Genomic DNA, 18929 nt, shown 5'->3' with positions numbered 1-18929 from the left:
AAAAGTTAGCATCACTCTGGTTCTATTGACAAAAAGCCTGTTTGTTTTTTTTCAGATGGATTTCGTGTTACTGCCAAAAATAAACTCTGAGGCGAACACAAGATTAGGATACAGCGAGATAATCTTCACAGATGGAAACGATTTTTGTGCATTTTGAAGCATAAATGCAACCGCTAGAAGCGAACAGCTAATGTCGGCTATAAATAGCTGCATGACTTCAACGTCACCACTTCACTATGTATTTATCAGTGTAAGAGTTGTACAGTTAGAGCTGGAATAGTTTGCAACTAAAGTCAGCGTGATGAGTCTCCGTGTTCGGTGTGATGATGTTTAATGTCCCAGACAACTTCTGTAGTCTCATGTAGTCACTTGTTAGCAACCGTCTTTTTTAAGACACGTACTCGCTTTTTCATTCAAACAGAAGGTGTTAATCAATGTATTTTATGTCCAAGAACAATACAAGAACATCTCTCAAGCTTGTGTTAACAGAGGTTAGTTAAAGCTGCTTTAAGTGTTGTCGTTGTTTCAGCTAACTTCCCCTCCCTCCTCTCTACGTCGACCACACTTGCACGACTTCTTTCTGTTTTCGAGGCAGCTCTTTTGCCGTCAACCAGGAATTGGTAGCTTTTCCTGTTCCACCATTGCCGGTAAACAGGAAGATCCTGCTCTCTGCATGGACCGCCTCTTCATGGAGTTCTCTGTCCTGATTGGATAAAGTGTGCAGGGATACCAGAAAATAACTTTCTCCCTTTTACTGCATGAGTAGGGCGAGAGGAGACATGGATTACTGACCAGACACTTTAACAGCGATTACTGCTGGAATATAGAGCTACTTAACACGTACTGTATTTTAATAAGAAAATAACACTTTAAGGAATCTAATGATTACACAGCCAAAAAAACCCCACTGACCTCGAGCGAGGGAATGTGTTGTGCAAAAATGCTAACTCACTCACAGGTTTTAGGACTCCGTGAGCTATTCTAGGATCTGACAAGCACTTCTGAACCTGACTGGTGTTTAAACATCCAATCATGACGTCCCATTATTGTTCCAAAATAGTTCCAAACTGGAAACTGTGCCAAGGTTGGGGATGTTATCTGGCTGTCAGCTGAACGTCCTTCCTGGATGTCCTAGCATCACTGAAATATGATGTTATCACGGAGGTGCTTATTCAGCTACGCTGTACACAGAAAATCAGTCAACATCGACTCACGCAGGACAAAAACCCCAATCTCTTCTTAATGTGGAGACTTTATCATGATCTGGCCTTCTGGTAGAGACCCTGAAGTCTCACATATGCAATCAAAGACAGCTTGGATGAAGACTTTTGGCCCTGATAAGCACCAAACAATGAGACATGAATACATTTTAGCGTATTATAACTGAGGGCAACTGAGGTTCCTGGTTGGACCATTACTGTGCGTGTTAACTACATCACCAACTGACCATCTGCCTCAGCACCACATTGAAGTTTTGGCACCAGTTCAAGGACATTTTTTGGCAAGGAACAAGATGCTTAATACATTTTGTTAGTTCACAATGTTTGAATTTCAAGTCCTTAATCATGTCACGTGTAGATTTGAAAGATTTCTTCAGATTATCCTTTTTACTCAGTATACTTTAATATTGTTCTATTTGTAGGTTTACAGTTCTTCTAATATGTACTGAACGCTGTATCATAATACTCCAAACCATCTTAGTCACTGAATACTGTGGTTCAAACACCATCAATAAAGGGAACATATCATGTTTACCATCTTGTTGGTACCACCAGTGCCACTTACAGCCCATTAAAGCCCAGCAGACATTATGTAATTATTAATTTCAGTGGGGATTGACTTTGTTTGTGTTGTTGTAGTGCAGTAGTGGCTACAGTCACCATTGTAAAAGACTGCTCATCAGACTGTGTGGTGGAGGAGGTATTCAGATGCTTTACTTATGTTACAAGTACCACACTGTGTAAATACTCGACTAAAAGTAGAAGTCCTGCATTCAGCACCTTACTTTATATATAGTAAATACTAAGTAATACTATATATAGTACAACAATGTAACTACTATCAGAAGTAAAAGTAGTGACTGTGCAGTAAATTGTTCCCTGTCAGGGTTTTCCTCTTATTCGTGTTTCTGGATTAATATGAATGTGTATGTGTCATTTTACTGCTGTTAATATTTAAGGTTGAGCTCAGTTTAACTACTTTATTTACCGTCGGCCAATTCTGTTCAAATCTGTGTACAAATAACATTATTTTACATTTTGAAGGACAGTAAATACAAAAACAGTACATGTTTGTGTTCGACAACTTTAAGAGCCAATCTCTAGTCAGGTGACTTGTGTTGTCATCCACAGTGAGGGTTGATATTTTGGGTAGTGTAATCATATTCATCAGATGTTTGTAGCCTGGCTGTCCTGTAAGAACCACGCATTTGTGTTGTCAGCTTTATGATGATACTTTTCCAGCTAATACAAAAGGGTTTTTTAAAGAGTTCACTTATCTGAAAAGGAGAATTTTCTCAACACATAGTAACACTTAATCCTTCAGTTCATCGCAAATATTCAACATCAACACATCTTGAGAAAAGTGTTGTAAAAAGTACACAAAAGTCAGACTTCAGTAAAAGTCAAAATATTGCTTAATGTATTACTTTGGTAAAAGTGAAAGTCGCCAATACTTATAGCAGTATCTGATATACTACATGTACTTTTCTGGCAACAAATGTACTTTAGTGTCAAAATTACAAGAAAAAGCAAATAACACATATATTTAAATGTCTATACTGTTTACTTTTGTTGGACTGATAGTCTACCTGGCAGCTTATCAGATTCTATATTCATCTTTTTTTATGTTATTGCCAATCAAAACATAATCATGAAATGTGTTCCTTGGGCTCTGATGCAGCATGCACTCTTTACAGGTGCTATTTGTAAGAAAAGCTGATTTCATGAGTCTCATTCCCAACTCGTCAAAAACTGACGCTTTGGTAATGAGACTCATAAATCAACTTTAGTTACACATGGCACCTTTAAAGTAACAAGTAACTGATGTTATTAAATTACTATAGTGTACAAAACTGTACTCATGCACAGAACTTAGTTACATTCCATCATCCCATTCCAAAGATATGAAAAACTATAGGCTGAAAAGCAACTCCTAAGTAAAGCTGTAGGAGTAATGTAGAATAAAGTTAAAAAAAATACTGTCTCGCAATAAATACAATAGAGTACATCCCACCACTGACAGGGCTGTATGCACAACACAGCAGAATGAGTTAACGAGAGTCAGTGGGGAGCTGAAGCGGATGTGACAGCTGTGAATTACAGTGAATAAAAAACAAGTGAACAACTAGGCCCCGTCCCTCGTGGCAAAAATTACCAAACAGAATCTGACCTGTCACATTAAAGCTGCATTGACACGACAGTTTGAAAAACAAGAGTTTGGTCGAAAACATCACAATGTGAGTATTTTGACAGATATTGCGACTGCGATAAGATTCACGATTAGTGGGAATGATCAATTTTGCATCACAATTTTCACTTTCACAAAAAAAAAACCCATGACATTTGTTGACATCTGTACCAAACAACTATCATCTTGGAGAACAAGATTTGTAGGTCAGGACATCTCTCCAGCCCTATTGTGATAATTTTCCTTTCATTCCACTGTGAGAGCTTCACTCCATCCACCTCAATTACCTCCCGAACATACTATGACACTCAGAAGTTGATAGTCTCATTCAAGGGGAAACAACATCTGAAAAGTGTTATCGCAGCAACATGGCTGACCTGACCTCGATGTAGAAAATGCCTTTAAACAGGAGTGGATGTACAGTAGCTCAGGGCGAGGGGATAACCATTGTCTGTTGCTGCATCTATTCCACGTTTGGTGCATTGAAGCAGATAGTCTAATGCATTCGATTGGGAGACTGGATGATGGCATTGTGCAGCCACATAAAAGGGGTCAGTGGTAGCCTAAAGGTTAAAGTACATGAGAGCTACGACTGGAGTCTCCGTACTGGTCAGGATATCATGGGTAAGAAGAAGTGAGCGCGGTAATCAATATTTTTGAAATTAATACCAAAGGGATGACTTTTTTACTGCTTTGAGCTCATTGTTTGGTGTTAAGGATGTAATATTTCTGCATTATAACTGTGAGAGTTTGACCACAGGATCATTTTTGTTTTTGTGCAACTTTAACATTTCGTTTTATTCATTTGTATTTAGTCATTATTCACAAGGTTATAGGTTGTCAGAGTGTCAAAATACTGTTTTAGGGGCTCTTTTACACTGTTTGTCTAGATGACATATTCAAGGCCTGTTTATACCTCCCAAACAGCCAGATTACTTTCCTGTACATTAGCCGTAAACTAGCAAGCAACCTCCCACACCGGGTCTGTATGTGTCAAATCAACCTCTCACTGTAGTCAGCACTCAGCAGAGACTCTTCCTCTTCCCGTCTCCTCTTTGTAACATTACCTTCATGTAGTAAAGAACATTTCTCCTCCAGCTCCAGTCAGCTGTCAACATTACAGAACATCAACACCCGACAATGGAGGTCGTCTCCACAGATCACTGCTGCAGTCAGGTTGATAAACAGGAGTGAAGATAAATCCACTTTTTAATCTGTGAGCTCTCTTTTGAATCAGAGCAGAATCCGATGTGTGTGATTGTGTTTATTCCTCCAGAAGATCTGCCTCTGGAGTTTTGTTTTGTTTTGATTAAGAGATCCCGAGCGGCAGAAATTACATATTGCGGTTCCTATCGACCTCTTTGGGCATCCGATGAACCTGCTATAAACCACCTGCCTTAAACTAAATGGCAGACAGACTGAGTCTCTAACTGCTGAAGGAAGTTCAGCCTCCATTCAGATAAATGCCAAGATAATTTTCTTAAAAGTTGGTGCAGACAAAACAAACATCCAACAATTTTTTTGCTTTAGACAATCATTTGCAGGCAGCTTAGACGTCATTAGCATGTCATATTGGTTGGTTATGTGCTGGTTTTGATGTTTTTCTACTCCAAAGTGGCCAAAATGAATAAATACAAGGGATATTACATTTTCATTTTTATCTTTAATCAGCTGTGAAAACAGATTCAGGCTGTTTGGGTGCAGGGGTGTTAAAAAAATAGCCCACCACACAAAAAGTCATGATGCATTTGTGGTGAAACACTTCCAAATCCTATTCTAGCATGTAGGGCAGCCTATCTGGCACTGCAGCATGTTTTCTCCACTGAAAGGGAAGCCTGGAGGGGTTTGTTGCACATTGGGCCACTGTAGAGGAGACCTGATCGTGTTTTATAAACCACAGGGGCTTCCATTAGGGGACTCTTGCAGCATTTTTCTACCAGAGTCCACAACAAGCAGTTGAAAACAGCTTCACAATTATGAAATCACAGTTGCTCCGCCATCTTTGTTAATGTGATCTCACACGCTCTAATATTATAGGCCAATGTTGCTGCTATTTCTCATCAACCTCAGTCCAAATACCTTTTTTCACTGAAGTCATTTTGACATGCCATAGTAGCAAAATACCAGGTGTAAATAATCAAATAAATGATGGCTGAATTCCTGTTAGCTGCTTCAGTTGCATGGTCCTGCCATTTGGCATGCTAGCTCACTGAGTCATTGTTTAAGTTAAGAGGGGAATTTGTGCTTTTTCTACTATGACAAGTCTAAATACTTATTGAGAAAACTGCCTGCTGTCTTTTTGGCCACTTTGGGAAGCAGAGAGGGGGATTCTGGCACAACTTCACTGACTTCCAGGGTGCATGGAGACGGGAAAAAGTGTCAAAGAGGTCAACAAGCTCCAGCAACACCCCGATGAAGGCCACGAACCAAAACGTGTCCAGAAAAGCGTCGGCTGACCACTGGGATGACGCTGCATGTTGGTTTTGATTGACAGCCCTTAATACTATGATAACACAGGACTGATCACACGGTTTGTAACAAGCTTACAACACGTGGGGTGATAAAAGCACAACACTCTCCAGCAACATTCAGTGTTCAGACAATCTGCTCCCACAAATGGACGCCTCTGTGTCTGTTATGAGAGTTTCCATCTAATAAAGCTCAGGATAGACAGACAAAGCCAGAACAAGCTTCTACTCCGTTGTCTGGACTACCAGGGCGACGAGTGACGAGTCTGATTGATTGAAATATGATTTGTAGCCTGAAGAAAAGGGACGGTGACGCCATCAGCGCCTTTCTGAAAGGTTGTGACATTTTAAACTCGAGGCGCCCACATAAAAAAGGCGAAGCACTTTGAAGAAAGACGTGGGAACACAGAAAAAGAACCTATGTGGACACGGGCCTTAATAATGTTGTTCAATATACTGCAAGTGTTGTTGGAGCTTTTTGACCTTTGAGGACAGAAGAGCTGCACAACCAACTGATAGATGCTAGCTCGAAATTCGCATTGCTTTTCTAACATGTTTGAAAAAAAGTTATCTATTTGAACATCCAGCAAACACAGACAAAAATTATATTATTTGCCTCCAATATTCAGTTATATTCCTTTCTAGCTCTGTTTTGGTTGAGCTTTTAAACTCTAAACTAAAAATATGTTGTCCTTCAGCTGCTAAATGCTCCATTATGTTAACAGTTAGCTTAATTTTCTGGGTGTTTTTCAAATGCATCAACATTTTTTCTTTTTCTTCTCTTTCATTTTCTACTTAAAATGTTTGTTTTTCAATCCATTTCTATGAGGTCATTACTCAAATCCATGGGTTGTTTAATGGGCAAAATACAGTTTTAGGGGCAACCCCAAGATACCGAGTGAAAAAGCCAGCACAAATCATCATCCACTGAGCCTCAAAAACAATCAATAACAGCACTTGATCGCCTCTATCACAGGTTGGAGGCAGTGGAGCTGGGAAAAAAAGTCCGTGTTTCTTTGCTGAATCATTCCTTGAATAAATTAAAAAACAATCTGTAATAAATAGCTCTTCATCAAAGATCGAACTTGTCCGTTCCATAAAAATTTGCTGTAGCACCAGATTAGAGCGGGATCGACAGAATGGTAACAGCATTACAGTCAGTAAGAACCTTTGCAACTTCAAGGACGCATAAAAAAATAGCTTTGTGCTAAAAATATCTCAACCGAGGACTATTTATGGAGCGGAAGCAGAGAGGGATGCATAAAATTTCCATGTTTGCCAGATATACTCAAACCTCACAGATGCTTACGTGGGCGAAACAACAGATTAGTTTGTAGTTATTTTTGTTTTTCTGGACATTTTAGTATTTCTCCATCATGACATAGGTGTAGGGCATCTTCACCTTACTGGTGACGGGTTATGTGAGTGATTTCAGCTGTGTTATAGTTTAAAGGATAGTATTGTTTGTTTCCTGTTATTTGAGCTTCTGTCGATGCGCTGAGTTAGTAAATCTGTCTTTCTGAATTCTTGGCTTTTAGATGTGTGTTGAGTTTTTGCTGCTATACTCTCTGTCAGTCTTTGGTCCGGACTAAAATATCTACTACAGACATGTTAAACAGACAGTCATGGTGCCCAGAGGACGATGCCTACTGACCTTTGTGAGGCTCTGAAATTTTCTCTATCAACACAATAAAGTTTCAAAGTGAAATATCTTGACAATTATTGGATTGATTGGATAATAAAGGTCAACAGAGGATCAATTCTGAAGATCTGAGTGATGTGCTGCCAAGATTTCCAGCATGTATTCAGTGAAATGCCACAATAATTGCTTTATAGAGTATCATCCTGTTGATAAATGGTAATTCTGATTATGACTTTTGCCCTTCTGATATCAGACGGTTGACCTTTGGGTTGGTACCTAAATGTCTCATAACAATTTCCTTTAATTTCCTTGTGATTTGGCACGGACGTGTACAGTATAATTCCCACAGGATGAATTCTAATAATCTCATTAACTCCAAATGGAAGTTTGTCTGATAGGCTTATATAAGAAATACTTGGAGAAAAATCAGGCTTTGTGTTTATTGTTAATTAGTAAATGTGTTGTGATGAAATATGTTTCATATCGACACATCGTACTCTCACTCACTATGACAGTGAGGGATACAAGCTACACATAAGAAAAGTAATTTAATGCACAGAGTTGTTTTTGTGTGTAAAAGTACCTACATTAAGAGCTACATTTCCCTCATTACTCATTTCCCAGTGGGAGTCGTATGTACAGTTACAAGGCCGGCTCGCCTGTATATCAGCAGGATGTGATTTGGGGGAGAAGTATGTAGTCATTAAATACCCAGGGGGCAAAAATCTGAGTGAGCTCCTGTCCTAATTCATTCCAACATCAATGCCAGCGGCTGAACTGCTGCCTTGATTATACCAATTTACCCTCCCACCCGCCCAAAAGGAAGACATGTAATTACACTATTTACACTGGAGTGCTTTCCTCTCTGAAAGGTCTCAGAGTAAACACACGAGAGCTTTGTTTCTCCTCTGCGCTGGAGTCATCGTGATTGAAAAGTACAATAAATGTCAGGCTGTTTAACTCGGTGACACTGATGTAGAGAAACATTAACAGCTCTCAGTGCATCAGGATGTGTAATAAAGGCTCTAATGTATCTGACTAATGTCATCTAATGGAAGGGCAGTGATCAGTGTTACATCACAATCAGATTAGAAAATGTTGTTCAGATGATTCAGATCAGTTTGTTTGGACTGCAGACAACTACATCAAGTATCTATGAATCTTAAAGTATTAAAATAAGTAGATACTCTGACTGTTTTTAGGAGCTGTTATTCAATGCAAGCTCTCTCGCTCATTATGACTTAATAATTGAGGATGTCTAAATATAGAAGAAGTCTTCAAAGGTTTTAAACGGTGCCTGGAGATCTCAAAGCTCAGCTACGTACAGGGAGAAAACACAAGCCAATTAACACACAATCTTCAACACTTTGACAACATATACGTCACACTGGTGTCTATAAAAAACCTGATGCAAATTCATAAAACAGGAGCAAATTCAAAAGAAGGGTTCAACTTTTTGGCAGTCTGTTTATTTGCTTTCTGGCTCAGCTGCCAGAATAAAACGTTGGCAATTGAAAACACTGATATGATAAATCTGTAAGTTAATATGCATCTTCTTCGCACTGGACCTTCGCTCACAGTCTGTTTAGGTTTAGAGACATTATACAAGTGAAAAAGTAAGATAACTCGCTGTCATCTTCTGGTTTCCTGACATGAACAGCAGACTCCTGGATGAAAGTCCTGTTTCTGTTTATTCCAACCGTCCACCCGACCTCTTCCCAATATGGACAAATATTTTGTCGCTCCTCATACTACTTCACCTGACTTCCTCCTTTGCTGTTGTAATAAATACTAGAGGTGATAGAGGTCACTATCTATCAAGAAATGTAAATATTGGTTGTCAAAAGCCTCCATAAACTCCCTTTCAACTAGAGCAAACCAAGTACTGGATCTGGGCTGGTGCTAGTGCTGGTTTGGAGTTGGTTCAACCTGTTCAACTCTTTAAAGAACCGGTTTGATTTTTCATGGACATGAGAGCCAATATAGAGTCAAATCATTCAGTCACTGTATCTAGTTTCCCAGCATTGCTCGGAATACCTATGGTCGATTTCATCAACTCGGGTGACAACTGGGTCATTTTAGAAAGATGCTGGCACATTTTCCAGCCATTTTAGTGGCGACAAAACTGGGTCCACAAAGCCAAAACATGTTATTTTCCAAACACTTAAGAAGTAGTTTTTGTGCCTAAACCTACAGTTTCCTGCTCGCACGCACAGCGTTGTAACAACATACAATTGAAATGTTAAGAAACATAAAGAAATGTAAAGTTTCAGCATATCCATGCTTTGCCGAGAATGTAAACATTTATTCTGGTAAATGGGTCAGAATGAGATAATAGGAACAACATCACAGTTGAGTCTCAGCTCATTGTCTAGCTGTCTGGATCTTAACTTTACTGTTCTGGTTCACTCACAGTGTTGTTTTGGCCACAGTTGGCAGCTACTGTGGCAAAATTAAAGCTTTTAAACTTTCTAACTGCTTCACATCCAACAGCATATCAGCTCGTTGCTAACTGGTGAACATATTGAAGCTTTTAGCAGTTACAGAGCCAGATATTTCCCTCAGGAGCTCGTGAAGACCAAAAACAGAGCAAAAAAAAAAAAGTGAATACCTGGCTTACATTGGTGAAGCAACTGGAAACTCAACTCTAAATGATTGCTAATGTTGTTCAGTGACTATTGGATGTGTAAATTAGCTGTTTGCTAAAAATATCAACTAGCAATGTCAAGGTATGTTGAATCCAAACGTGTTTCTGAAGCACTGTAGCGCCCCAAAAATATGAATTTTGAATTGTTGATTGACATCACAGGAGATACTGGGCAGACTTAGCGTTAGCATTGTACTGGAAGGCCTCTTCCACAGCAGATAGTTTGTCTGGTGTTCATGCTGCTCTCTGTTTCACTGTCATGACTTACTAGTTAACTTTGATAGAACAGAGTCAACAACATTAATGTTATTAGTGACAAATGTGCTTTTCCTGTTATGAATGTCTGCTGTACAGGAAGAGTTTTTACAGAAGATAATCAGCTGTTTGTCTCTTCTGGAATCTTCTGATGGGAATGTTCTATTTGCTTGTGGCTTCTGTATTTTCAGCGCGTCTCTTTAAACTGACGTCAGTTTTTGTCAGTTTGCTTGAGTTTTACTTTTTGTTTTGTATGTGTTATCACAGGGGTAAAGATGTTTTATTCATTTGCATTTGCTTCTATTTGTCTGTGCTGTCTTCAGTTGTCAAATGTTGAGCTTTCTGGGTCACAGCAGTTTCCTCATCTTGTTATTTAAAAAAAATCAAGAGATTGATAGTAGCCTGTAGGCTGTGCTTCATTTCCCGGTACTTTACAGTTTATGCTACTTTGAACATCTACTCATTTATGTTCAGGGACATGTTGAACTTTTCACTCTGCTGGGTAGTAAAGTCAGCATTTTCTGATTATTGGTATTTGTGATTTTTATGTCAGATTGCCAATAAAATACATAAAAAATGTGCTACTTTGGCTCTGATGCAACATCCTCTCACACAATGTCCCGCAAAGAACAATATCTGAATGTGAGCACACCACAAATTACAGCCTGCAGACATGGAATAATCTGAATCTGCAAAGTTATCAGATGAATGTAGTAGAAAGGAAGTATAAAGAAGCAGAAAAAGGAAATACTCAAGTAAAGTACTTCAAAGATGTACTCAAGGGCAGTATTTCGCTAAACTGTACTTCCAAATCTAGACACTAAGATTTTCAGTATTGCTGGAAATGAATGTCGAGCCAAAATATCGATTTTCAGTCTCATTCATTTCTAATAATTGGTATCAGCCCTGAAAAAGCCATATCGGTCGACCCGATAACTGATTAAACTGACTCATCTTTTGTTTCTTGTCACTGAGCATTTTTAGACTGATGTTATTATCTTATTATCTGAATCCTCTCTGGGTGTCACAGCCTGAATCCTTTATGTTCTTGTCTCCATTGTGAGTAAAAGTCTTTGTTTCTCATTCTCTCCTCGGTGAAGACATTTGAATGAATGAATGAATGAATGAATGCATGAATGAAACCTTCCACTGTTTGTACTCAGCAGAAACAAAACTGACCTCTGTCGATAAATCAGCACACTGGTGAGATCTTGTCCAAAGAACCGCTTGTTACAAAGAGGATGAAGACTAAACAAAGAGAGTGGACCCTTCAGTGTCATGGCTGCATAATGATGTCAGTTACAGTAGCTGGTTGTAGTGAAGTATTTAATGGAGAGTGTAAGTGTATACTTGACATCCTCATATTTATCAAGGGAGACAAAGAAGAGGTTGATCTATAGAAACAACACCACCATGGGTATATATTTTGAGAGGTTTCAATTCTCAGTGATGCAACTGCTCTTTACTAAATGATTCACGGTAAAGAATAAATAAAAAAGAACATTTTAATTAATTTATCACACATCTCTGTTAAGCTGAATGGGAAATGTCCGAGTCAGGATTTGAAATCTAGTAATCTAACCTCTAATTTGGCTCTTAAAGACTTATCTTTACATTTCCACAGCTGTTAAATTTCTATATTTTTAAACTAAGATTTGAGAAACCTGACGCAGAACCCCCTTTTTCAGAGCGGATCATCTCATGTACGACTGACTGACGTATTTTCCTTCCAAAATAGATGTTTGTGAAGAAGCTGTCACATGACTCCTTTAGAGGCTCTGTGTGACTCAGCCGACTGAAACCGACGCTTCTAATTGAAGGTGTAATCCGTCTCTCAGACGGGGGCATCTTCTGCTGTTTGGGCTTTAAGAAAAACAGATGTTCAGATAAACAGACACACACACACACACACACACACACACTGTGTGACTGTGTGAGGCAGGTGATGGATCCAGATGATGCAACAGCACAGAGGAAAATGAATTAAGAACTCCATCTACTGGCCAACTACTGAGGAACACATTCGTGCTTTAAATGCAGAAGAAAATCAAATAGGAAATTTAAAGGGAGCGTTCAACAAAAATACATTTGTGAGGCCAAAATACAATTACGAGATTACCACGAGAGAGAAGCCGCACGTGGGAGAGACTCCCACGTGCGGCTTCTCTCTCATGGTAATCTCGTAATTGTATTTTTAATACGTTTCCATGTTTCATTAGATTTCGGCAATTTGATCAGGAATCTCCTCTGTTGAGTCTGGCTCTGTCGGAATATGTCTGTCAGATAGACTTTTTTCACGGCTGATATTTTGACCCGTCACAGCAGAAAACACAGCCGTAACTAACAATGAATGATTGCTCCTGCCCATTAAGTGTCCCAGTAAAACCAGGGTGGACTCTGGACAACACTGTGATGGATTACAGCTGTCCTGAGCTAATGTAATATACTAATATCATTTATACAATCACATGTTTCGCAAAGCGGCGACCCCCTCCCCTCGTCCTTGCTTGTGATCATGATAGTATCACCCGTCACCTGTGTACCTGTGGAATAATCCAAACAGGTGTTTTTTGAGCATTACACAACTTTCACAGTCTTATTTTGCTCCTTGTTTGAAACGCGTTGTTGCCATCAGATTCAGTATCAGCACAGTTACATAAACTGACTTTGTACTGTGAGTACACGTCAAATTGGATTAGTAAACTATTACATTCTGTTTATATAAAGTCAATACAGTCCCAACTTTTGTTAGAATCAGGGTTGTAATGAAAAACCTCCTGCTGTGAGTGACGCGGGGGTATTATGGAGACTTTTAACAGAAGTGTTCCAGCAGAAATGACAACAGCTTTATGGATTTTTGACAGCCCTTTGATAAATTAGTTGTGTGTGTGTCCTCTTTTTCTTTTTCCTCTCATGTCCTGTCAAAGTTTTGGATTGTTATTGTTGATATAGTCATATAGTGTTTTGCTGAAAGAGACAAAAACACTGTTATCAACCTACTTTGCTCTTCTGGATACATACTGTCGGTGTGATTTACACCAGGGAGGCTGAGCACATGTCCACACTCCTATTTGAAATCATCAATTTTGCCCCCATCATTCATAAAAGCATCATTAACCTGGTTACAAATGTGCTAAAAAAAAAAAAAAGCTTGCGTCAAGAAATGTTGATTGACACGACTAATTAAGTCTCAGGAAACAAAGTATCAAGCCTCCATTCTCAGCAGACCGTCTTCACCTGGTTTTCATAAAATGACCGATGTTTAAATCTCAGATTTTTAAGCACTTTAAGGACTTTTTCCAACGTGATTGCTTAACGGTCCTTTTTGTCAGATAGTATATTTTTTTGAGTCCTAACTCGTCAAACATTGACGCCTCAGGATGGCGGCGACCCGACCTACATTCCCAAGACTCAATGAGTCAAATTTTACAAATAGAACCTTTAAAAGTTGAATTTTCATTATTACAGATTTTATCACCATACCTGTGTACAAAAGGTTAAAAAAGCAGATGATCAATCAAAGAAAAAAAGCTTAATGATAAAATTTGTCCACTGAGGACTAACTATACAAATTAAACTACTTTAACTAAAAATTTAAGTAAATAGTTTTGATTTCACATTTATGCTGCATTCATTCCGGTAATAATCTGTGATCACCACTAGATGGCAGCGCTGATTCACAGTTCACATCCTCTCCAGGTCCCTTAAACCATTTAAATCAGCTCATATTAGGATGATTTTAATGTTTTTGTCCTTGACTTTGCATCATAAGAATTTTAATAATACGTTCTTTTCTCTCTCTCTTTGTTGAAGTGAAAACCTGCTGTTATTAACTGTGTTCACATGCTCTGCTGGGTTGAAGGGGAGATAAACAAGCAGCAAAATCAGATATAACAGATCCACTAAAAGGAAACAAAAGGATAGAAAGTGGTGTTGAGTGCTTTAAACACTGATAAATGTTAGTTTTTCTATTTTGTCCCTGACACTGAGGATGATTCTGGGTGAGTTTTTTACAATACTGACTTCTTTCCTGATTTTGCAGTAATAATCCAGTCAGCAGTCAGTTTGGCATGACTGACTTAATCTTCCAACCAGCTCCAGATCTGGACTGCTTATTAAAATAAATCCAATAACTGTTAATTAAATGAACTTTTGCGACGACCCCGTTGTCTTAGTTTGCTAACACAAAGAAGAAGAAGCCGCCAAGTGTCGGTGTCTCGACATCTGTGCTACGATGAACGATGAATACATTTCAGTTAATTGGATACCGTTAATTAAGAATGTGAGCATGTTTGACCTGACAGAGTTTTGTAACACATCCGTTTTAACTAAGAAACTTGGAAAACAAGTCTGCATTTTTGACCAAACCTTTAATTGAAAGAAATATATAAAAAGAGTCAGTGTTCTGAAAAAATCTGACTGAATAAAAGAAAAAGTACTGAATGAAGACAAAAATGTTCTTTTCATTCATAATTTAAAAACAGGATTTTACTGTTATATGCTGCTGAGGAGGAGCTCATTTCATAGAGATAACCTAAAAAAAATCAACTACAGATTACAGATTATATACAAGTGTTTACAGTTTAAAATACAAACTGTGTTTTATATGAATATTCAATATAAATTTAGATATATCTCATAGTACATTACCTTCCAAGCCACATACATAACCACATACTTCATGTATGTTAAGTAATCTATTACATTACCCAGCCAGTATTTATTTAAAGGTGTCTGTATTTGTTTTGAAAGTAATATAATAATTAATTTCCATTTTATGTTATATTTCAACTTTAGCTTAATTGTTTAAGCAAATAATGTAGTTTTTACTAACAACATTTATCAGATTACTTTATTTACTAGTTACTTTACAGATTACTTTACCTCAGAGCCTAAATTAACACCTTTTAAATGAATTTATTTGTCACTGAAAATAAACACTGATAATCAGAAATTGATGATTGTTGAATATTGGCACTAACTGGTTGATGTTGCTGTCACACATTCACAATAACTATAATAGTGGGCGTGAAAGTAGTTTGAGACATTTGGAAAATAAATTGCAAGCAATCAACTCTCTCTTTAACTTTGTGTGTTACCTGTGTTTTAATATTTAATTTTTTGAAATAACAATAAAATAGTCGGATGCCACCATGCAGTTTATACATATATATGTAGGCTTATGATTGACTTTTACTTGTACTTTTGATTCTTAAGTACATTTAATATCAGATAAATACTATTCATATGGGTGACTTTCACTTATCTTTAGTAATATGTTATGAAACATGATATCTTTACTTTTATCATGTCAGGTACTTTTTAGAACACTGGTACTGCCCTGACCGTTAGTTAGCTAGCTAGCATTAGCGCCGTTAGCTAGCTGCCGTTAGGGATGGAATGTTAGCAGCGTTAGCAACGTTAGCCACAACAAACTGGCGGGCACTTGACGATGCAGATTGGGACATGACTGCGACGGAAGGATGGGAGATGAAACGCCACACTTAATGAAGGCTAAGGTCAATAACACCTTTCAACATTTAGACAGTTAAACACCGCTCCAGACAGGGATTAGCCACATTAGCCGAGCAACATGCTAACGCCTGTTTCAGAAAATAAAAAGTAACTTAAAAAAACATAACATGGCAAAACTTACAGCTTCCAGGTCTGAGGTCAGCTCACAACTCCATAAGGTTAATGAAATCCACACATCCTCCGGCTTGTTAAATAGCCTCCAACAGTTTTCCAGTTGTTGTGGTCATGTTTCCATCAATATAAAGTGAATCCACATGGTGTTGACCTCCTCAGATGAGAGCAGATAAACATTTTCTGTTGATTCTTGCAGCCAACAGCACAGCAGCTAGCTCCTGTTTTTAGCTCTTAGCTCAGTACAGATTCTCCTCATGTTGAATATATCCAGTTTTTTTTTTTTTTTTGCTTACAAAGGTTGAACTTGAATTCAGACTTTGTAGAATTCTGACCTTTTTTTAATCTCAGAAATATGATAGAAAACTCAAAATTCTGAGAGAAAAAAAGTCAAAATCTCTTAAAAATGTCCCTAGTTGTATTTCTTACAATACAGAAAACTGGATAGGATGTCCTGTTTCACAGTTTGTGGGTTGGCGGGTTCCACAGATACCTAAAAAAAGTGAGTTTTTAATAATATGTATGCTTCTCTTCATGTAAATTCCTCGTTTTCTACTGTGTGTAATGTTGAGAGACGCTTAAATACTGGAGTCAAACCACTTGTGAACAAACACTGAGCCAGCCAATAAAGCTGATTCTGATTCTGTATTGATGTTTATCAGGGTCAGCTGACAATATTGACAGTTATTCTGTTTTCAATCCATATTTACTGTCAGTCAGTTTCAGTGGAGTGACGTTCAGACAGGTGAACACCCAAAGGTCCAGCCATGCGGTGATACAGTCATTAAAACATCAACAACACCTGGGCGTCAGCTGCAGAACAGCATGAGGGCAGCCTTGATTTTCATAGTTATGCAGGTATTTTGTCCCACAATGACAAATTTACCACTCGATCCCTTTGTAATGTCATGAGCAGGCAGTTTATCTAACCTACGACCTGTCAGCTGGGTGGCAAACACACATGTGGAGGCTGATTCAGACCCGCAGTGTGTGAGCACAGGTGAGCAGAGGCTCCTGAAGTAAACTTGCTGACAAACTGTCCTATTTATCGGCAAGGAGAAAGTGAACAGCTGTACTGTATCCTTGAATTCTTCAGTGGGATTATAACACGGAAGATTAACAACAAACTAACTGTGTTTACTCGTCTCCCCCTGCAGCTACGCCATCGACGCTGATCCATAATAATAATCCCCCAGCTGGAGAACAAACAACATCTGGGCGTGGAGAGACAGGAGAGGGTGAAGTCTCAGCAGGGTGGGCGGCAGATGGTGACACTGCAGCAGCACTTCTCCAGGTAGCTCCTCCACCACACCACAAATGCAGTTAATACAAAAACCTGACAGAGGATTTTTAAATCAAACACTGACGTCTCAGAGCGTAACGGGGAGCTCTATCGATTTAACGCTTACAGATCGTTGGAAGGACCTCTGCGTGTGTGAATAATGCTGAATAAAAGCCGTGGTTCAGAGGGAGCTGCGTTCAGTATGAGGGTGTAAAAGTCTGTACAATGAAAGAAGTCCAGTAGTGTGGAAAAGAAGTGAGGCTCCAGGCTGCATTATCCAGCACTAACACAGCACACCTGAATCAGCTGAGTTGCATTTTGGGTAATGTAGGCAATACTTTTTGAAAAGGGGGAAGAAGAAGCTGTTCCAGTTCTGCTGCATGTTTTTTTTTTTATGTCTCCATCATGAGTCAGACAATGTTGACATTTCAAATAGTCACATTTAATGTATTGCTTTAACTAAATAATAATTAGTGCAGCTTTAAATTAGCCCACAGTCTTGTTAGCTAGCTGGGAATAGCAGGAAAATATTGTTAAACAAGCGAATACCTCAAACTAGTCTACATCTTAGCGCAAGTTTGGACTAAAGATCATTTCATGGGCGACTGTCAGCTAATCTGGGAACTACTCTAATATATCAGTTTACTTTTATTTATAGCTTATAGACATTTATCCCGAGTAAATCTAAGTAAGTCACAAGTAATTATATAACCTTTTCCTGCCTAGTTGGTGAACAACCATTTCTCCAGTTGACCTGTATGACACAGAAGTGCAGGAGACAGTTTCAGTATTGAAACATTTCAAAATAAAATGTCACTACTTCACTGTTTATTTGAATGAAACCTATAAGACACTGTGAGGTTTGTGACCCCTCTATCATCGGACCTTATATCTTAAAAGCCAGTCGACTCAGTGACAAATCATCCAAACGAGCCACAGACTTAATGCATCGCACACATCGATCAAATACCAAACACCAGATGTGACGAACAGCTCGGCTATTGTGTTGACTTCCAGTATTTTCATTAGCCTGAGAGCCCGCTGCATGTCGAGATCGCCGTATAAAGACAGAACCCACTCAGTTTTATTGGAGCACCGATACTAGAACCCGGCCTGAAGTGTCGACCCTCCGCTGCGAGAGTCCTCATTGTGTCCTGCTCATCTTTTCCTCCCAGCATGCGATAAAAGGAAATGATAACCACACATTATGTCCAGCCAACTGTTGATGCCCACCTCCTGACGCAGGTTCAATCCCATCTGCATGTGCTCAGCCAGGTGTGAGATGAGATGAGACTTTAAGTTAATTCACCCCTGACATGCTGAAGATATCTGAGCTACTGGTTCATATTTAGGAAATGTACGAACCGGGTTTGTTAAGAAGTTGACGTGTAACTAAAACCTATAATTGAAAAAGACAAATCTAAAAACACAACTCTGCTTTTATAAAGCTGCTAAATTGTGGTTTTGACTAAATTGCATGTTTTGTTGAAATCGTTTCATTCTCGTTTATTTTTTGGTCCATTTAATCTTGTCACATGCAGCGCCTCATTTAAAGCAAACCCTTACTCATGATTTGAAAAA

The 18929-nt window shown here is 38.6% G+C and overlaps 1 protein-coding gene across 7 annotated transcripts in view; it reads left to right on the top strand.

Moving 5' to 3' along the window:
* LOC115587822 (nck-associated protein 5-like) overlaps positions 1-18929 on the top strand; it is an 80590-nt gene that overhangs the window by 1562 nt on the left and 60099 nt on the right. For 5 of the 7 annotated variants that reach the window (XM_030427865.1, XM_030427864.1, XM_030427863.1 and 2 more), the window contains exons 1-2: positions 15783-15939; positions 17224-17360. In XM_030427865.1, coding sequence (XP_030283725.1) covers positions 17332-17360 — 29 coding nt within the window. In that variant the 5' untranslated portion in view covers positions 15783-15939; positions 17224-17331. Of the gene's footprint in view, positions 1-15782; positions 15940-16782; positions 16925-17223; positions 17361-18929 lie in introns of those variants that run through there. The other 2 variants (XM_030427862.1, XM_030427861.1) reach the window with 2 other exon arrangements.

The sequence above is a fragment of the Sparus aurata genome, chromosome 9 (assembly GCF_900880675.1).
Source record: "Sparus aurata chromosome 9, fSpaAur1.1, whole genome shotgun sequence".
NCBI lineage: Eukaryota > Metazoa > Chordata > Actinopteri > Spariformes > Sparidae > Sparus > Sparus aurata.
This window is presented reverse-complemented; position numbering and strand designations above follow the sequence as displayed.